This window comes from Aquila chrysaetos, chromosome 5 (assembly GCF_900496995.4).
Source record: "Aquila chrysaetos chrysaetos chromosome 5, bAquChr1.4, whole genome shotgun sequence".
NCBI classification, from domain to species: Eukaryota; Metazoa; Chordata; class Aves; order Accipitriformes; family Accipitridae; genus Aquila; species Aquila chrysaetos.
This window is the reverse complement of record NC_044008.1, coordinates 40,828,158-40,850,191: the sequence shown is the minus strand read 5'-3', so window position 1 is coordinate 40,850,191 and position 22,034 is coordinate 40,828,158. Positions and strand designations below refer to the sequence as shown.

Here is a 22,034-nt window from a genome sequence, read left to right as displayed (position 1 = left end):
ACGGGCCTGCAAATGTGATCCAGGCTTTCAACATGAAATAGCAAGATTTGCCTCCCTGCCCCGCTGCGGACTTCTTGTTACCGCATTCCTGCCCACGCAGTACCAGTGATTAGGGTCAGACACTACAGCGGTGGGAGCCACAGAAGTGCTTAAGATAAAGAGCCTGTTACAAAGATACTTGCTTAATCTTTCTTGTTTTGACTTCAGGCTATATTCTACATCAGGTTCAATGCAAAGCTGACTTCATAGGTGAATGTCTCAACTGTTACTCTAGCTTTTCCACACAATGGTCTATTATATATGTCAAAAAAGAAGTAATTAGTTTCATAAATAATTTTACTTCTAATGCGACTCTTAACTGTGGTAGAAGAGTACAGAGATGATTACGAAAGTCACAGTAAAACTATCTTCTAGACTTACTAGGCAACGTACAAAAGAAACACAATATCAACTGGTTTACTCAAAAAAAGGAAGTCTTTTTTATACCAGGAGCTACCCTGCTTTCCTGTAGAGGTTAAGTTTTGCAGGGCCCACTGTTTTGAAGCAGGTCTGTGAGGAGGAAGCGAGACCGGGCAGGTTTGTTGGGAGGGAGGAACCGGGGCTGGCGAGGGCTCCTGCCAGCCCCTGGCACCCCAGGCACGGCTGAGCTGGGGCAGGAGGGGACCCGACTGCCCAACCTGTCACCCTGGCATCTCGGCTTTGCGAGTGGTTCCCCACCGAGTTTCATTTGAGTTGGATTGCACGAGTTGCATCTGCATCTACCGACACAAGACAAATTCAAATAGATAATCTCACCGCACGCTGGCAGACAGACAGGCCAGGCTCTGTTGTTGGTACGCGCCGCATTTCTCTGAACTCCAGAAAGTGTGATTAAAGGCAGATGTGTGGCTGTGGCCCTGCTTACATCCAGAGCACATCATCACTGGTGGATGTGTGTGGAAATGAGGAATGAAGGGAGAACCAACTGGGAAAAGTTGAACCGATTGCCCAGCTGATGTCTGTGTTTGTTGTGAGGTCAACTTCAACTCCACCAGAGGCTGTTCTATTCTCTTTTTACATAGAATTTCTTCCTACGTTCCCCCAGCCGATCTGGGAAGGACGCTTAGCTCACTGGGGCAATGAGAAACACACATGAAGGGGGGTGCGTTCTTACAACAGCCATTGAAACCAAAAGAAATCACAAGTAGAAAACCTGATTAGTTGTTGTGGCTATGGAAACACTGGTGCTTCACAAATCACTTCTGAGCGGAGCACAACAGCTAAAAATGAAGCTCAAATGAACTAACACTCCCAGCACCGATATCGATAGTGAGGCAAAGATGTCAATGTCTACTTCCATCTCCCGTATTCCTAAAACAGCACCTAGGAGGGTCTGTGAGGAGCCGAGTACAGCGTGTTCAGGGTGGTTCATTTCCCTGGTGATGAGCTCAAATAGAAGGAGTAGAGTTTTATGTTTGCAACTTTCGGTTATATGCTCAGTTATGGCCTGCGTGTGGCACGTCAGGCTGAGCATCTTCCCTACAAGGAGGAAGACTATCTGGAGGAGGTTTAAACACAGTGGGCTGGTCCTAAGGCTGCAGGAGGCTTTCCAGACCAGGTAGATTAATGGGTTTTCAGAAAGTTCATTTTAGGTCAGCGATTGAAATAATTAGACAGTTAAGTAATTACATTTTAGTAAAATTTTCTGATGACCATGCTGAAACTGGGTGCCTTATCTAGGGGTTTTGACTGCTTAAATTGGTTGATCGATGAAGTCACTGTGATAATTTTGTTAATATTTTTACACAGTTATATCTGGTTTGTTTTGATCTGTCCTGCTCTGCAAAAGTTGTTTGGTTTTGCTTGGGCTCAGAGAAACGGAGGATTCTTATTTATGCCAACTTTAACTGTGCCATGAATGTGCATTTTAAATACGGAAAAGGTGAGTCATCGACTCTCTTTTCACCCACAGGTACACAGAAAAAAAACCTTACAGCAAAAAAACCTTCTTATGCTTCAACAGGACTTCTTGTATTTCAATTTGCGCCCATTGCCTCTTGCCCTGTCACTGGGTACCACTGAGAAGTGCTGGCTCCGTCTCCCCTACTCCCTCCCACCAGAGCCACCTCTTCTGCAGGCTGAGCAATCCCGGCTCTCAGCCTCCCCTCCCAAAACAGACTCGCCAGGGTGAACGTCAGATTCTCCCTGTGAATCTCTTTTCAACATGTTTTTTTCCTTGCTGGACCGGATGATTCATGACCCATCCCTTTCCTCCCACACGGCTTGCACTCCCGCAATGCAGCAGCACAGATTTGCACCGCTTCTCTTTCTTCAAAGTTTACAGTCACTGACAGGGACACTGACCTTGCGTTGCTTTGCAGGCACAGTGGAAGACTCTGAATTTCAATCCAGTTACACTCATTGCATACTTGTATGGAAGGCAAGTTAGGCTGCTTCATAAACAGATTTTTATTTTTTTATTCTTCAGCTCCTTTTAGCTCAAAAAGACCTTTTTTCTGATTTTGTTTTCATGCCATACTGCAGCAAGGTAGATTCTGGCTGGCAGATGGCACAGAAAATATTTGTTTCATCCCCTGTTTAATCTAGCTTTTGTAATAAAACTTTTCTCAGCAGCCACAGTTCAATAAAGTTCAAAGTTCACTGTATTGTTCAGTAAGAACTTGGGGATTTGAGGCTGGAACAAGGTAAGGGCTGCGGGGCACGGCTCTGCACAGGGATCACTCAGCGCTGCTTAGGGTGTCAAGGTTAAGAAAAAAAAAATGTTGAAAATATGCATCCAGATCCCAACAGCTTTTCAGTTCCCCAAAGAATTGCTCCCTTACTATAAATGGAGTTTAGTACTTCTTCAAAGTGGTGGAAAAGCGTCACTGAACGAGATTGAGGAATTGAAAAGTTCCATAGCTCTTGGTAAAACGCTTTTGGTGCAACTTCGTTTTTGCTTGAAATGAAAGGCAACTGTTATTTACTCTTAGTCTTAAGAATTAAGTGAAAATTGACCAGCTCGGGCTAGCTTAGAGATACCAGCATCTGTTTTTCCATTCAAAGCAAATAAATAAATAAACAAACACAAACTTTTTTTTCTTTAAAGTTACAACTTTTCAAACCAAGATGCTATTTGGTGCTGCTCTCAATTTATCCAGGCCTAATTAATTCCTAAAAGGAAAGAAAAATAAAAAATAAAGGGTGGAGCAAAGGAAAAAAGAAAATAGGTGGTTAACAGCACTGAGGTCTGAGTCTCATCGCTTCATGCTATTTGCAATAGGTGCTGTAATTACTGAAGGGTTATTAACAAGTCAGGATTGACGAACAGCCCTGGGGGCTGCTGCTTAGCAGGATGGAAATCCCCAGGAGCACCAGAAGGAAAGGAGGCACCTGCCATTGAAAGGCCCTGGCCACACTTTTGATTAGGACTTCTGTTTTTGACTTCAGGAAAACACAGTTTTACTGGAAGTAGGGGAGCTGTTTTGGAAGATAAAGCTGGGTTTCGATGAAAAAGTTTACATCTGGTAAAGGCTTCCTCTGGAGATGGAGGTTTAAGGTGAAATTTTTAACCAAAGAAGGGAAGAGGAGACCAAACTCAAAAACCAGCCCTCTGGGGTCCTGGGAGCTCTGCACGGATGGAGACATAGTCTGGAACACGAACTGGAGCTTTCATTGCCCACAGTCTATCCTACCTGCAGCCTGGAGTCCAGGCATGCCTTCCCTCTGCTCCAGTAGATTCATCCACAAGTAAAACAGCTAGAGAAAGGAGAGATTAAAATGAAATTCCTCTTCTGTATATAGACAGCAGATGGTGGATAGTGTGCCAGCTTAGGCAGGGGGATGTCTCAATCAGATCTGCCTGATTCAGAGCAGGTTTCTTCTTTATATCAATGTGAATGCCTTTTTTCGATGTTTTCTGTTGCTGTTGTTGTCAAGAGGTGAAATGTGGACTTTCAAAATCTTATATAAGTTTGCAGGGCAAGGAAACTGTTTCCCACCCTGCTCTAGAAGTCATAGTAGTTCATTTCATACGAGAGAAGCTCATGAGAACATAAAACTCTTCTGAGGCAGATAATGCTAAGGCTCTTTGCGAATGGAACAAGAATTTTATTCTTGCTGGTTAAAAGACAAGGGAGTTTTGAGTGAACGGACACCTTGTGCATGACAGTCAGGCTGATGCAACAGTTTTAACAGCTTAAAGGGTTCAAAAGTAGCTATGCTGGTGCAATCCCTTAGCGTGCACCCACTTATGTAGATCTTGCTCACTTCCTATACCGTAGGAGCTTGCAGCAGAAAGGGGGTACATCCAGCTAAATATCTCATCGGTTCAGCAATTCCTAAACATCCCAGAATTAATCCATTTTTAATTATTTTTGTATAAGGCAGGAGAGACATTTATGCAAGTGGGAGCAAACACAGAGAAATGCCTCCCAGAAGGTAATGTCCCACCTGGACAAACTGCTTGACTTTACATACATGAAACCACCCCCTTTTAAGAATTTCTATAAGCCTAAAGTTGATTTTGTTCTGTTGGATTGCACAATTCCCCAGAACTTTGTGATACACCATACTAACGGAGTGTAAGAATATGTTGCATCATATTGAGTAACAGGATATGTTGAAAATGATTATTTAGGTGGTGAAGATCTCTTGTAAAATGGAAATGGTAATATGTAGCTATTGAAATAATCCTCACTAAGAAATGAACTAAATCTTTAATTCATTCCACTTGTACAGCAAGACTCTGTGAAGATTTCCTGAAGCTTTACCCTTCCCTACGTGCCAGGAAAGACCACTAACAAAATGCCTGGCTCATCTTGTAGGGGAAGCAGAGAGCATGGGTGCAGCAGTATGTTGTATTTAGTGCCTTTTTCAGGACTAACAGGAAACAATTCCAAGTTTTCTAAGACAGGGAGGACAAAGACACATAGTTTTTTTAATGAATTAATGTACCAGCTAAGCAGGTCTGGTTCCAGTGGCTCTGTATGACCTTCTGAACAATCATCTCTGTGCCTGAGCAAGTCAGGGTTGTTTCATGTTGCCTTGCTCACAGTAGTCTGGGACTGAGCCCACAGTGCTTGCAGGAGGAGAGGAGCTCTTATAAAAAGGAAGAGACATGGAAGTGGATGAACTAAAGAGGAATAGAAACAAAAATAAACTCTGACCATTATTTTCTATAAAACAGAAGTATACTCTACTTTTAAGACTCTGTTTTTCCTTATTTTACTTCCAGTTTCTCTTGTGTAGCTAGTATTATTCAATAAGAGACTGAAGCAACATCTGATTTCACCATTGACACATTTATCTATCAGACTCCGGAAGGCACCACGGCAAAACAGTGCTGTTCTTCATGAAAGGCAGGTACAAGTGCTCACATCAGGGCTCTCTGTTGGCTCCCAGGAAGAAGCCACCTTACTTTATGGATTTAGCTGTTGCCTAAAGTCACCACATGGAGAAAATATAAAGGGATGCTGCCACCTCAAACCTGTGTCATATAGCCACATCAAGCTCCAATTTAAAACTAGCGAGAGATTTTGCTTCCTCCTGGCCCATTTCTCACTATCCCCACCACAAAGTTGTCCTAGAAGTTTGTTATATCCAAATTTCCTGAATGGATTCCTAGCTTTTTGTCACACCTTTTCTTGTGACACACATCTGGCTGCTGGCCCCCTTCTCCTTTTCCTAGCACAGAAGCATCAGGGGTCTGAACTGCTGCACAGTAGGAGCATGCCACGTGAAGGTGGTCAGAAACATCCCGAGACCTCCACCTGCAGGAACTTCAGGTCAAGGCTGAAGTCAGTGAAAACTATCGGAAACAGGCAAATAAAAGTATGATCTCAACCTGGTAGAATACGTGCAATTCAAGAGAGGGAGCATTGTTTTCCCTGGCTGCTTTGCAATACAAGACACTTGGAATAAAACAATAAATGACAGCATCTCAGAATCAAAGAGATGCTCTTCTCCTACTCAGTACAAAGGTGTTCTTGTGAAAAAGGAAGGCACAAGGTTTATATTTCCTGACTTTGCTCGTGCCCTTTGTGGAATTGAGGCATTATGAGACATGGGCAGATGGGCAGTTGAAAGGAGGTGATACCGTGGCATGTCTCCAAAGCTCTATTTCTGCCTTTCAAAAGGTGAAGTTCCTTCCCTGTAATGTTTGAAAGAAGCTGAAAGTTCAAAGATGACTGTCACATTCTCTAGTCCTCTGGCTAAAGCTTGGAGGAGTGATTTTGTGATTAATCACGTTATGAGATGTAAAAACACTGCTATGCAAAGAATAATAGAACACTTGCACTCTTTATACAAAGAGACCAAAAATTAAGCTACAGTTTTTCTTCCCTAGGAAACATTGCGCATTCTCAGAAAACTATTTAATTAAATTATTAAGAAGGGAAGCTAAAATAGTGGTAATAAGCACAAGCAGAATCCTTTTTTTAGACTGGAATTGAGACTTTCCAAGTCTGTTCCCTGCGTGCCATTTGTCTGCCAGCCAACAAACCACCTGCAAAAGTTAAGTTGTCTTTTGTGCAGCCATTACTTCGTAGCTATGCAAATCATGGGGTAATTAAAACATGAGGAGAGCCAAACAACATGCTGTGACTGTAAGAATGCCTAATACATAACACATGAGCAGTCCAGGATGCCAGTGAAGAGGGCGAGGGCTCAGGAAGCCGAGGAGCAAATTCCTCTCGTCAGCAGAACTCTAAAACAACCATTCCCTTCTTGGAGAAAACCTGCAATGTCATAGAGAGCAAAAGACCACTGAGAAGCTACTGGTTTGCTCTAGGTCACTAATTTTGCAATGCTACTGTAAAATCTGTGAAATATCAATTTCAATTTATTTCTGAATATCCTAACTGCTGCAGAATTGAAGTCTGATGGGAATCTCTGTTTTCATTTGAAGTGCTCTAGCTTACCTTGTTACAGGGGAAAGCCCAAGACGGCAATCCAGCAGCTCAGCAAATGGAATGCTACAAGTGCAATGTTTTTTTCCTTCTGATTTTTGAAGGTCCCATTCAAGGTTCACATCTATGCTATGCCTGACAATAAATGCTGTTTGCTCCCCATGAAAAGTACTGCATCGCAGATTTAGGTAACAAAGACTGCAGTGAAATTGCAAACTAAGCCTCATGTTGAAAATGACCGAGTCAGCTCCTGAAATCATCACAAAAAAGTTCCAAGATAGCCACCTACATCCTTAGCAAACATTTATGTTTCTAACGTGCAAAGAGTGAATTTACAAGAAATGATAGAAATGTTATACAGTCAGCTCCAGCCCACCTACTCTTCCTTGCTTTTTGCTGCTTATGTGGAAAAAACATATACTTTTAAAAAATAGTATAGGTTTTTTTAAGTTTGTAGAATTTCTGTAGTCAGTTCGCTTTTGGAAAGCATGAGGAACCATTGCATTCCCATCCATTCCAACCAGTTCCAGCCAGTAAGAAAAATGAGCTCTTACACAGTACAGCAGTATGCAGCATGGACATACGCTTTGAAACTCATTAAGTAGTTTGTTATCACATGAGAATTTATAGAAAAGGACTCATATTACACCAAGCACTGGTCAGAGGAGACTGTTTCGGTTAGTCTTCCGCTGCAATGCGGTTCTGTTCTAGACACTGATGACCTTACCCTATTTATGTGCTCACCTCTTGATTATGTTGCACAGCTGGGTTTTCAGCTGCTAACACATTTCCAGGACAAGGCAGCAGAGGGTCAGTCTGAGAACCTGGGGGTTTGTTTTGAAAAAAGGCTCTTTCATGTCTGACTGGTGTAGAGCAGAACTAGGACAGCATTTCATGTAATGGGAAGCAATACCCAACTGCTTCTTATAGCACCAGGGCCAAGTAAGGCCCAGGCAGCCCTCCTCAGTATCACAGCTGAGCTGGAGCGGGGATTTAAACATTCACTTAGACATCAGATATACAAATTAGTGATGCTTACTGCTATCACATTTTATTTCACTATTTCTTTCAGGATAGCTTGATTGGCACACAAAAAGAGCAGTAAACTTCCTAAAACACTTGGCGTCATGTGAATATATTCCTAGAAAAACTAGGAAATTTTAAAGCATCCCGGGGAAAAAAAAAACCCAACCCCCGCCCCCAAACAGAACACAAAGTAAGTGATTCACTTACTGTGAAAGACCATGACATGATAGAAAACATCCAGCCCAGTCAAATGTACTTTGAGATTATAAATCATGTTTGACTGTTGGCTATTAGATCTGTTTGCTGCTTGCCTACAGTAAATACTCAGCCCTTGACAGAGCACTTGACAAGGAGACTAGCAGATCAAGAGATCAAGATCTAGAAACACTCTTTTTAAGCAGTGCCAGTACACAGTGGTATCAAGCAATGATTTAATTCATTGATATAACTCAGTCAGAGCAACTTACTTGCAATCTGGGACTGAGATATCATGTGTGATACAACTGTGGATAGAAAGGATTTCTTTCTGGCAGTTGAAAAAGATATTGGCAGAACAATGCTTGTTCACAACTCACTATCTCCTGTTCTCTGTAAACTTCCTCCTCACACCAGTAGTTATTTCATTTTTGAACCTGGAAAAATTAATCTTAAGTTTTTGTTTTACTAAAAATGTCAAGAGCTTACCTTAACCAAACAAGATATGCTATGATGCAAAAAAAAAAGTTTGATTTTAAAAAAATTCCAAAGGTACCCATAACAGATTCAGTTTCAATTTTTTTTTCTCTTTTGAAAATCTGTATGAACACTTTATTTAGGTGAGTTAGCAACATCTATCATTTTCAGTCCAAAACCCATCTTGATAATACTTCTGATAAAAGCCTTGGGAAAATACCATTAAGAACAAAGACAAGGAATGCACTTTTATAGCTAAATATTTTCAAACTTAAGAGAAAGCAGGTTTTTTAAAATATTTTTTGAATATTTGCAGATAATAAATTTCAAAAAATTCCGAAATGAAGGATCATTAGGCTAAAAGAATATCTGATAGCTATACTGTAACAGCCAGTGCTCGTACCACTACTGCTTGCAGTCACACCCACCTTAGATGTGCAAACCAGTTAACCAGTGCAGATTTTGATACTATCTTTATCACCACGGTAGCTCAGCACTATCCTGCCATGTACCAAGCAATGCACCCAGTATCTGCTATGTAGTTAGATCTTTTCCAGCCCTTCTTCCCGGTCAGGGTAGTGTTGCTGCCGTGCAGTATCCTGGGTGTTACTCTCCCTGTGTACCACCTAGGACCTAGCTCCTTGCAAAAAGCAAGCAAGCAGGCTTTGCAGCTGGAGGTGCTGGGGAAGAGGCCTTTTTTGCTGACAGCCAGAACTGCAGCTCCCCTGAGCAATGCAACAAGCTGAGGTGGAGCTGCAGTGGCACTTACCAAACAGGACATACGACTTCAGCTGCAAAGCACTTCCCTGAGGGAGATGCTAAGCTGCTGGCAAGCCAGCTTATCCCGCAGGAGCAGGCAGGGGTATGAATTGCGGTATGTAAACTACCTCTAAAAAAAGTTCTGGGTGGGCAAGCCAGGTCCCAGGATGGGGTTAGAAATGCTCCAAGAAAACCAGCCACAATAGAAGAGCCCACAGTTCCTACAGCACAACCACAATGACTCGATCAATTCACATCACTTTCTGAATATTAGTAGTTGGACATGCAAGGGCATACAATTGAGCGTGCGCTACGCACACAAGCCTGGATATTTTTGCTTCTGTTCAGTCCATTGTAATAGCTATTTACCAAAACCTTGCTTCAGTAACCAGTAAAGCATCTACAATGTAGATGCTTGCTCTTCAAAAAGCCTCGCAGTACCCTCTGAGCACCCAGCAGCACAACGCTCAGAGAAGAGACGTGCTGTTAAGGCTGATTCGCAGCTAGTTAGACGCAAGACTTAGCACAGGGTTACTTGGCTATGTGCCACCAGGAGGTAAGAAGAAACTATGTCACCCTGCAGCTATCTTCCTACTGAACTTTCTACCCTCTGGGCAGGGAACTGACGCCATCAGTCTTCCTGCTTGCAGCCTTTGTTACCAAAGCAAAATCCTCAAAGCCTCTCCCTCATGGCTGCAGAAACCAGCTCAGAGCCAGCCATAAATAATCTCTCCCACAATTAACTCCCGATGTTTACCTGCGTGATTGCCTTTGGAGAAACTTCTACCAGACCGGATGGTGCAGTCCCAAGGCACCTATCTCTTTAGACAAGTGCTAATGTGAAGGAGCAGCATCGTTAAGCCTCAGAGGAAAAAAGAAATGGAAAGAAGAAAGCGTATCCCAGTGTGCTTACTGTCAACACCTCTGCTTGCAGTCTTCCATGCCTCCTTTCAAGTATTCTAGGAAAAGCTATTCTGGCTAAAATAGAGCATAACATTTGTGTTTTTCAGTCATATACTCTCTTTCACATTTCTTTCATCTCTGGAGGAACAGTGTTGCTCATTGCACTGGAAGGAACCAACTTTTGCAAACGGGAAGAGGAGAGGAGACGCTGCCTCTCCATTAGCTGTGATTTTCCCCATGAGAAGAAAAACCCCGGCCTCTGCGGCAGAGACCAACACACAGGTGAAGTGTTAATGGAAGAATCTCAGGACAATACAAATCTGCCTGCAACACTGAAATCTCTTTGTCAAGCATTTTCTTAGTAGTGATTATAGATCTCTTGGACAATGCAGATTAGCCAATCTTTTTTATTAAAATAACAATGAGTAAATCCTCTTTCACAGCCGCACATGCTTTGACTAAGCAGAATCACTTTCTTGGCAATGAGACAAATTACTGGTGATTGAAATCACCCTCTTCCAAGCAACTACCTAGATTTTGTTATAAACAAATGATGTTTTACACATTTAATGAATATATTTATTATTAATGAAAGCATTTTTTCTAATTTCTTAAAAAAATAATAGGTCTTTGACTAGTCATTAGTTCTTATAAACACCACAAAGACTCAGCTGAGAGGTGCCCAAGCACTAGCTGAGTAGTGCAACTTTAACAGCCTTTGCAAAACCATTCGATGACACAAAATGGTAAATGGAAAATAGAATAAAGGCAAGACAGCTTATCAAGGCTAGATGGTTGTTTAACATAATACAATCTTGCTGTCTTGATTGTCTTCACGAAGAAAATGTGGCGTCTGTTATGCTGCTACACAGGAAATCCTTACGAAACTAGAGAAGAAAAACAAAACAGGACTGAACAGACACAGCAGAAGAAGAAGAACTGTGAAGTGGGCAAAGACACTGTTCTGGGGGAGACGCTGGTGGCTTGTGCTGAAATGGAAATGCTTGAGCTGGAAGAAGGGATCTCGAGACCTGGTCTCAGGATTCATTTTACTCAATATATTAATCGGCGATACTGGCATAAGACATTAAGAATGGACTGGAAATAGCTGTTGTTGAAACAAATAGGTAAAATGAAATATTGTACAGGAGGTATCTGATAACCTTCAAGCCTGGGGTAACAGAAAGCAGACAAAATTAAAATTTCAAAGTGCAAAATGAGCATAACAGATCAGTAGCAAAAAGGTCCGATACACTCTAGGACCTCGTTAACTAAAATTGCAGGATCGGAGAAAATGGCAGGTATATCAATAGATCATAGCTCAGTTAGGTGCCACTGGTGTGATTTGATAGTGGAAGAAGGCAAATACGATCCTCTGATGTACCAGAAGTGTTTCTTAGAGAGCAGACACGAATGCCATGGCACAAAGCATCAGTTAGTCTTTATTGGAGCAATAGGGCATCATCTTTGTCCAACAGGGACTTATTCAGCCTTGAACAGGTACTGTAAGAACACATGGGAATCAATGGAATGGAAACCCAGTATCTCAGGAAAGGGCAAAGGAGGTTTGTTTGGATTCAAGAAGAGGTTGAGAGAGGATGCAGTTGTACAACACATGACAGAAGAAAAAGAGCTGTTGAAATGAAAGGAAAAAGTTTGCCTAAGTAAACTTAGGCCTAAATGATTTATGGCCACATTGTGGCTGGAAATTAAGAAGCAATGTTGCAGGGTGAGCGACCATAGCAGCTTAAACTTGTCTAAACCTGGGCTGTCACCGGGCTACGTTTCCTCTCCCTCCTTGCTGTAGGCTGTGACATGCTAGAGGCACATGCTATTTAGACCACAGCCAGATCTGCTGGCTGGGAGGCTGAGGCAGCCCTGGTTTGGATTTCAGATGTGGTTTCTGAATATGGCTTCCACATTCCTCAGGAACACATAGTGAGGACAATAAAGCAAATTTTGAGATGGATCTCCCCAAAATGAAAGATCAGACTGCCTGTGGTAGGAAGTCCTTTTTAGACCTGCATCTAGCTGGAGCCAAATCCCTCTACGAGGGTCAGCCACAGGGACAAAACCCAGATGAATCTAGCAGGCAGGAACCGATGCCTCCATCAGAGGAGATTCCAGCTCTCCTTCAGGTGTGGCTGCAGCGGCTCCATGTTTAACGAGTTCAAGTCTTACTCCTGTTAGCAGGCAACGGACAGGAAACAAAACTGTTGAGTGAGGCACTGGCTGTTTGCACTCGGCATACACATGCGCGCACAAGTGCACAGAGTGAACGGTGAGAACACTGCTCCCACAGTCTGCTTGGTAGAAAGCCTGTGATCTAGGAATGTGCAGGTGCTATTACAGATTTCACATTTAAACAGGTATCTTTGTATACGTGTTAAAGGGCTAAAATATCCCTATAGTTATAACAATCAAAATCTGGCTTTTGCATTTCTAAATTCATTGGAGTAAGGAAGTAGGAAGGCAAAAAGATGGAGCGCAAACTCTGTCGTGAGCAGTGGGGAGCAGCGCTAACCTGTTCCCTTTGCATCAGTGCCAGGAAAAATGCAGGTGCATGTCCTGGAGGCAAGCCTATTTGCAGAGCTCCAGCAAGACTGCACTGCTGTGCTACCCAGGGCAGCATAACTTACAAAGGATCCTTTAACTCAGACTGGGAGAGTATCTTGTTAGATGTGCTGCAAAATTAATTCTCTTGGTCACCAAGGCAGAGTGAACCCTGATGCAGTTTTTAGTATGGCATTGCTTCTTCTCCTTGCATTTTTACGGCTTAGAGCAAGATGTCCAAATGGCTGAATTGAGTCCATTAGGTAGTTTTATAAGGCCCCTAGAAGGGTTGCTGGTCAGCAGGCTGACCCCTGGCACACGCTTGTGTTTGTGTGCATGTTTTTGGGTTGATAACGAGTTGGTGCTGCATTCTCCATTTAGGGAATTTAATAAGTGGTTCTCTTGGATGTACAGAATCTGCCATCCTTTCATTATAGCAACTGCACCAGTTTAAAAGAGGTGGGAGAAGACACTAAGTGAGTTTTAGCATTTACTAAACAAAGAGATATGTTGAACAGAAATGGCAGAGTAACTTTACAGTGTGCTTATCACTCTCCATTTGTTGCTTGTGGCAGTATGCCTGACTGCTGGGGTGATACAAACCCATATGATATTTTCACTTACCTCTCGGCAGCATTTCTGGGACAAGGAAGCTGTGTACGCAGTTATGGGATGCAGTTAATTGGATCTGGAAATATACAATCAAAATTTTTGGGCTGTGAGTTGGTTGCGGAGCATCTGACCAGAGTGGTTTCTGCCAGACAGAGGGAGCAATTTATGAGAGTTTTTTACAGCAGCGATGCCTTCTGCCATTGGGATATCCTCAAAAAAAAGGGAGTGGGGGGAAGTGACAAGTCCATTGCCAGGCTATTATCAAGAACCTTTCCTACTTTCCTCTATGAATGGCAAAATCTTGCTTCTTTTCATTTAATTCACAGCAGAATCCCTCCCTGGGATGTGTGTGTGTAACCTGCCCACGTAAATGTTAGGAAAACTGATGTTTTGGTTTTGAGATCCCGTTTCTTAAGGAGTGATCATACGCATCACATGAGCTTATGTAATCCTATCATTTTCCTGTGGTTGCACCAGTGATAACAGTGGATCCATTGCACTCTCTCCATATTCTTTTATCTACATTATTACCTTGCCTGGCTCTGTAGCACAGACACTTTGGTGGTAAAGGCATTTGTCTATGTCTCTTGTGAACTATTATCCTACTGTCTTTCCTTTCTCCCCACTGCTGGTGATAAGAGTGTCCATTAGGGAAGAAGGAATTACGGCTGTCAAGAAACTGCAGCACTGGAAATGTTACTACAACCTGTAGGTTTACAAAAATTGTCTGCAGAAATTTATCCTAGCTCTTGAAGAAGCAAAAAAAACCTGCTCCCAGGTCTGCAAATGTCCACAGAAGCCCTAGGGCCTGGGTGAGCGGCACTAAGGCTGCCATGGGCCACCACCATTCATCCCCAGAGCTCGCCCTATTCCTCTTCAGTCCCAGCAATAAGGAAGCAAAGCCACAGGCTCAAGTGTCCAACAGTTGCTTGCCAGAGGGTCCTTCTTGAGTGCCAAAACTTGAACAGCTGTCTTCTTCACAGTCATGGTAGAAAGCAATAAACACACACATTCATTAAACGATAACTGCTTAGGGGACAGCGGATATATGTATAAACTGTATTCAGTTTGTATATAAGCACTTGTATTGTACATAAACTGCTTGAGGGAAGGAACATATTCATTCTCTTTATGGTTACACAGTCCGTGATTTTACCATAATGCTATAACATAAAGCTCAGATAACATTCACCACTACATTTTCAATAACATTATCACTACGTACTGGTTAACTGAGGCTCTCAAAGTAAAAATGGCTTGTCCTGATCCTGTTGTGAGTCGGTGGGAGGACCAGGAGTAGAACACAGAAATCCTCTCCCAGTGCCACACTCAGAGCACGTCACAACTTTATTCCCGTCCCTTTCTGGGCTCCCAGCATTTCCTCAGCAGCACTTCGTTGTGACTCTGATTTACCATTGCTGCAGTGCAATCTGAAAGTCGGGAAAAAGATGAAAGAAGTGCAAGACTAATTGTTTTTCTTCCCATTACTCAGATATTTTTGTCTGAGATGCACAGGGGTGTGCTCTGATGGATCACGTGGACAGGGATAAGCCTGACGCATGGCCTTGTGTGATGGGGAGGGATCTGCAGTCCTAGACCACAGCAGAGGAACGTGGCCCTGAGCCGCACAGAGTGCAGAGCCCTGGTAGGAGATAAGTGCCCTGGCTTTGGGGCAGCAAATTCCACGCGGCTCCATGACCTCACCTGTCTAGTATGGCTGACTGGAAATCACAGACTGCCTTGGCTGGCTCCATTTGCCATGTGGGTCATGGAGCAGGACAGGCTGCAAAAATACCCAAAGGCGATTCCCATGTATTGCACAGGAGATTGGGTGGTGAATGCAAAAGCAAGGGAAGCAGCACTCGTTGGCAAGCGTCTCAGAAACACAGACTTTCAATTTTCTGCAGATCCAACGTCCACATTCCTAAGCAATCCACATATCTACCTTCTACTTTTTTTTTTTTTAAAACCTTGTCGTGTTGAATTTACACCAGAGACAGACCGATTCAAACAATAAGAAGAGTTGTTACAGCAATCCCAAAGGAAGACATAACAGCACATCAGAACCCAACTGTTGCCTAACAGCAAACTGCCTCCCATTAAAACACCCCACCACTGACCAGGTGGCACAATGACTACCCCATATATTGACATTTGTACGAGCACAAGATTCCTTCACTTCTCCACTCGCATCTAGACAGTGAGTCACTGCCTTACTGAGAGTCCTGTGGCAGTGAGTTGACTCTGACCATTCTTTTTAGAAAACATATGGTAAGAGGACCTGTTGTCCTTAAGAGCTACTATACACCTCTGCTCTGCAAAGATCCCACACCCAACGCTAAAAGTGACTTCCCCCAAAAGACAGCTAGTGTTGGTTTCCACACAGCAAAATTTGCAACCCACTTCACTTTTTCAGCATTAAAAATTAAACTTGATTTAATAAAAACTTTTACAGATTTTCACTTGGAGAAACCTCAGCCATACCTGCACCCCTAGGTCTGCCCCAGCTGCAATTGCTCTGAGCAAATCCAAAGGTCCATTTGGATTTTCCGGAAAGTTAATTTGCTCCATATGACTGACAGTAGGCATCTGGTAAACCTGCAAACTATGCACACAAATCAGCTCAACTATCTTTCTGTCTTCAGTGCAAGGAGTTCACCTTCCACACTGGCTACGAGGTGCTCGTACAGCGGCTGTTGGATGGGAGGAAGATGTGCAAAGATGTGGAGGATTTGCTCAAGCAGAGGTAAGAAAATCAGAGTGAAAAAAGTGTGAACAGCCTCCATTTTCTCTCCTGTTTGGCGTCTGGAAAGGAATAGTAGGCCGTTTCCGAATTTGCTAGTGATACTCGTTTACATAGAAAAAGCCTGAGTGATTTGAATCCTAGCCTTTTGAAGTGATTTGTGAAGGTAGGTAACAAATAGAAATTTCAAAGATTTAAGAAGAGAAGAGAAGGTTGAAAGAGTCAGAAATCCAGAGCTCCATTAAGATCCAGGTCATTATTGGTCCAGAATCACAGGGCAGCACACACATCCACAAGTAGTGTTACTGAATTGCCCCTTTTACAGGAAGCAAACGACCGGCACATTTTTCTTTCTCTTTGAGGGTGCTGTTGCTACAGGCAGTGTTTCAGTTTCCTGCAACTACTAAAAATGGGCCATTTTTCAAATACAGACAAAGCTACATAAGATGCTACCAAAAGCCTTTCCCAGACACCCAAGATAGCCCACATCATTCACCAACCTTACCAGATTTGAATAACAATGTTGTAGTTTCTGTCTGTCCTTTACAGGCTTCTTGGGTGCTGCTCAACAACAGCCATGGACAGCTGACAATTTTGTGGGTGAGAAAATTCATATTACACAGCTGCTCTGACTCCTTTGCCATTCATTTTTGTACTTCTGACTTAGAAAAATGTATCTGAAATTTGGTTCTGTTTTTAAATGGCTGGGTTTCAACAGTTTCAACACATAGCACGAGGCACATACATGCTCATGCGTGACCTGTGGGAAAGACCACGCAATACAGATTATAAATTCAGCAGGTAATCCTAGAGCAGTTCATCTCAGAACCGTCTCCTTATGAATATTGCTCTGCCTTCCTCAGTCACAGCCTTCTTTTTCTTCCCATGCTGTCCCCATCTAGTTTTCTGCTTTTTGCTTGGTTTTCTGAAGGCTACTTTTCAAGCACTGGGACTTTCAACGGGATGTGAGCTGTCAAACTGAAAGTTGACTATTTCACAGAGTGTAAGAGTCTCCCATCAAAATCTGAAGCTATTTGAATTGCTCTTCTTGACCACCACTGGAAGCATATTTTATTGCTGCATGTCACACAGTCCTGAAGTCACATCTGTCTGATGGTAGCTTAGCTTCAACTGTTTAAAATAGCTCCTTTGTGACTCATAACTTACAGAGATCAGAATTATATTGCAGGTTTCAGGAAGGCTCTGCACTGCAGCATGCATCTGATGCTATATATGCCTGTGTTTCTTTCCAAAATGTTACAGAGGTTTCTGCAAGTTGCAGGATAAGGTTCTTCGTGGTTTGTGGTGGAGACACAAAGAACTTTCCACAAAGAAGAAAAAATACACATACAGTCATTTTGTCAATCTGAAAGCTACAAGAACAAATGTTTCCATGAGCTTTTGCACACCCCCAAAACATTCCATGTGAGCACGCATACGTGCGTGTGCGCGTGTGTGTATGTACATGTCGGCAGAGGAGGAAAAGGAGAAAAGATAGCCGGCACTGAGTTGCAGAAAGAAGGTATTATTTCCAGTTTATTTCTGGAAGATATTTGTTTCGGCTTGTCCTCATGTCATTCATGGGAATAACCTAGGAGGAGATCAAAGCATGGGATGAATCTCTGTTCCTAGAGGCTGCCCATATCATGGGCTCCATGCCAGAATTTCAGCAAGGACTCCTGCAGCAGCTGCCCTAAGTCCTGAAACCAACTGCCCTGCCTACACTAACACTTCACTAGTTTTCCACCCAGGTCAATTACTTTTGCTCACAAATACACCTGCCTGGTCCAGAGGAGGGCCTGAGAGGTTGGGGAGTGAGAAAACAGTGGTATTCCAGAACAAAGCCCCAGACTTAAAACACAAATGATGTTCCAGCTCTCGATGGCTGCAGGGAAACATAGAAGCTGTGTGCAAGAGTACTGGAAAGCGGGAAAGGCAGCACAAAGATGTGAAAAGATGGTCTCAGCCTTGTGTCAAACTCCTCTGACCTTGGGCTAGTCCAGTCCCTTGCCTGAAGTTTCAGGAAGATTTGACCCAAGAGTATCATTGGAGCTGGGACTGGCTTAAGAACTGGCCATGCTTTTTTCCCGTGATACATTGTGTACTGAGCAAGCAAAGTGGGACTGTAGCACTGGAGTTATTCTCATTGCTGCATTGCTGTACATCCAGCGGCACTAAGCAAAGTCTCTGACACGGAAGCGTTTCTTGTTATTAAAATGAGAAGAAAATTAATCTATTCTACTTGTGCAGCATTATGTGTCTCTGCAGTATATTTCCATTTTGATGAAATTTCATTCATCTAACGTGAAAATGAAGTGGTATGTCTGTGTGGCCTGTCACCATATTTTGCACCCTATTCTTCTAAGAGGAATCCCAAAGCAGTGACGTAGGAACACTCCCACTAAAACACAGCAATTTCTCGTGCAGGATGACAGCAATTAACTAACCGAACTTGCAGCTTTAGACACATGGGAGCCATGGACAGAGGCCAAGAACAGCCTCCACTGTGGGCTGTGGTGACTCTAGGCTGCTGTGTTACCAGCACTGCTATTCCACCAGCCTGACAGATCTCCTTGGACTGGGGGAAAGTCCCCAGGATGACCCTGCCTCAGGTCACAGAAGCAGGTTGCAAACCAGTGAAATTGCACCAGAGCCACTGGTACAGCTGGCTCCGACGCAAGGTGCTCACAGCCATCAGATGCAGAGGACCAGTCGAAAGGGTGGTTGGATGCTCTCCAACAGACACCCACCCCAACAGCTGCCGTGTTGCAAAACTGAAAGGTCAGCCCTCAAACTGCTGGAATTCAGCAAATAGCAATAATAAAGCACAGCGTGGCCGAGTGGGAAGATGGGTGTAAGAACAAACCAGCAGGGCTGCATGGCCTTGCACCCACATCAAAATTCCTTTTTTGAATGAAGAGTACTTTCCTGTAAGGTGCCAAGTTTCGGGCTCAAAACTGTCTGAAATGCATTTAAACCCCTTGTGAGAACTGGACTTACCCTAAACAAAATCCACACCACCACCCCCCCCGCCAAAATCCTAGCACCAGGCTATCTGTTCATTATTTATTATTAACCATTCAATAGTTTTTAGCAGCTATTCAAAGACTGAAAACTCAGTTCCACCCCAGTCTTGCACCCGGGAGAAAGGAAATAACATGTTTAGTACTGTCGTGGTTTAAGCCCAGCCAGCAACTAAGCACCACGCAACCGCTCGCTCACTCCCTCCCCTCTCAGTGGGATGGGAGAGACAACTGGGGAAAAAATAGTAAAACTTGTGGGTTGAGATAAAGACAGTTTAATAGAACAGAAAGGAAGAAAATAATAATGATAATGATAATAATAAAATTACAATAATAATGATAAAAGAATTGGAATATACAAAACAAGTGATGGACAGTGCAATTGCTCACCACTCACCGACCAATGCCCAGTTAGTTCCCAAGCAGCAATCCGCCTCCCCACCAGGCCAACTCCCCCCAGTTTATATACTGGACATGACGTCACACGGTATGGAATACCCTGTTGGCCACTTTGGGTCAGCTGCCCTGGCTGTGTCCCCTCCCAACTTCTTGTGCCCCTCCAGCCTTCCTGCTGGCTGGGCATGAGAAGCTGAAAAATCCTTGACTTGGTATGAACACTACTTAGCAACAACTGAAACATCAGTGTGTTATCAATATTATTCTCATACATAACACTACCAGCTACTAGAAAGAAAATTAACTCTATCTCAGCCAAAACCAGGACAAGTACAAATACCTTTTTTTTTTAAACAGAGAATAGAAATTTCTTCCAGAGCTGGGGGAGGGGAAAACAGCAAAGAAATAATTGTATTTCTTTATTAACCATAGAAACAGAACTACTTTCCTGAGTCACTAGTTACAGCTTCCCATCAGGTGAGACATCGCATTATATTGTCCCCTCCATAAAACTGTCACAGCCTCACCTTACAGCTAGCAAGGCTCCTTCCCGCTCTGCCTCCACTGCAGCTGTTCAAGCAGCACCTCATGTTTCTAAAGGTTAGAAATGTGCCGGCTACTCCTGGCTCCCATTTATTCACAACCTCCCTTAAATGGATCCTTTGGAACCTACTCTTCACTCCCCTCCCAGACTTCATTTTGATGGGTCAAGTCTGCCGTCACCTTTTAGGTGCAAAAGAGGCTCTTGGTTCTGAGCATCTTAACTACACACTTCTGTACACCTCTTCTTCTAATTGAATCCAACTTTTGGGGGAAAGAGTTGTACATAGCACTCCACAGTAATCAAAGCCATGGAGATGGGCTTCATTTTCCCTCATTTCTTCTAGAAATAGCTCACCAAAAATATTTTAGAGGTAACTAATAGCACTAGGATTGAGGAGATAGAGAGATTAAAGAAATAGTATTTCTCATTTTTTGTACCTCGGATGCAATTACAAGATTTGTGTAAACATGCTCCTGGTAGCACTAAGAGAAATTGAGTAAGTTTTTCTTTTAACAGAGCACAAGCAGAAGAGAGATATGGGAAAGAACTGATTCAAATCGCCCGAAAAGCAGGAGGACAAACAGAAATCAAGTAAGGAATTCTTTTATTATTAGTGCAAACAAAAGCATTTTGGAAGCAATATCAGACTCCTGTGTTTTGCCTGTGAATGGGGTCATAAGCTGCTCACTTCAGTGCAGTACACAGCACTTCACAATGTACAGGAAAAAGGGAGAAACATCACAGTCCTTCAAAGCAGGATTCACAAAAACTCTATTTGGGAACTGCCAGTAGGTCTTTACTGAGACATTTTTTTATTTCAGTATTCCTGACAATGTTTAATATTTGCTTCCAAAAGCAAACTAAGTGATGGGGAAAAAAAGGGAAAAGAAAAGGTTGTGAAATGTTTATGATGGTGGCTTGGCAATTCTGGGAAGATGGTGGAGACTGTGACAGAACAAGCACAAAGTGCAAAGACACCAAAGATTAGCTTCTGCAGCAGAAAAAGCTTGGCTTAGGAATACAAACTTTAAAACACTTTGAAGGGACTTAATGTGAAAGAAATCAATGGAACTACTGAAATACACTGAAATGACATATATTTTTCTCTGTCTCCTCTACTACTATCTTACATCACGTATAAATTGCGTTGGGAGGGCAAGATATATGTTGTCATGGAATTTAACTTAATAAACACTGCTGATAAATTGCTGCTATTATTGATGGTAGCAGCAATAATGAGACACTTTGTCATTATTGTAATAAGTAATAATACAGTAATACGGTGGCAGAGGATGAAGATTTGGGGTCACAGAAGACGAGTCTGAAAGAGAAGACCTCAATCTAAACACAAAATTCTATTGATCCCTGGGGCCTGCTACCCTCATCCATCCCATATCTCATTTCTTAATTGCAGTCTCCTTTTAATGTCAATTTATCACCTTCAGTGTGAGCGTGGTTTCCTGTTCATATTTTATGGGAAAACTTGACCTCAAACCCTTGCACCACCATGGCATGCAAGTGCCAGGCAATCACCCATAGCACTTGCTATTGATTCGGTGGTGGCACATCCCGGCTGACAGGGAAACTGTTGCATTAACCCAAGCGCCTGGTAGTGTGGAGAACACTGAGGCTCGCTCCAGAGAACGTGCAAGCCCCTCGTCCCTCCCCTAGTGCTCCATGTCTCCCTCGCCCCTGAGCAATGCAGTAAGGTATAGCAAGGTTCCTAGCTAAGGCTGCTGGAGATAGCCTCTACATTCCTGGTATCTCAATTCACAGACCTAACTGGAGAAAAGGAAGGAGGAGAAAAAATATTTTGAAATTAAAATAGCAGATTAAGGATGGATGGCTTCTTCCCAAAGGCTAAGATCAGCATTCCAGGATAAACGAAAGGCTCCACCTAAATTTCTTTACTGGCA

General features: G+C 43.0%; 1 protein-coding gene across 3 annotated transcripts in view; it reads left to right on the top strand.

Annotated features, from left to right (window-relative positions):
* The window catches only part of PSTPIP1 (proline-serine-threonine phosphatase interacting protein 1), a 60,126-nt gene that overhangs the window by 5,816 nt on the left and 32,276 nt on the right, over positions 1 to 22,034 (top strand). For all 3 annotated transcript variants that reach the window (XM_030016050.2, XM_030016051.2, XM_030016049.2), the window contains 2 exons: positions 16,058 to 16,158; positions 20,635 to 20,709. In XM_030016050.2, the coding sequence (XP_029871910.1) occupies positions 16,058 to 16,158; positions 20,635 to 20,709 (176 nt within the window). The remainder of the gene's footprint in view (positions 1 to 16,057; positions 16,159 to 20,634; positions 20,710 to 22,034) is intronic.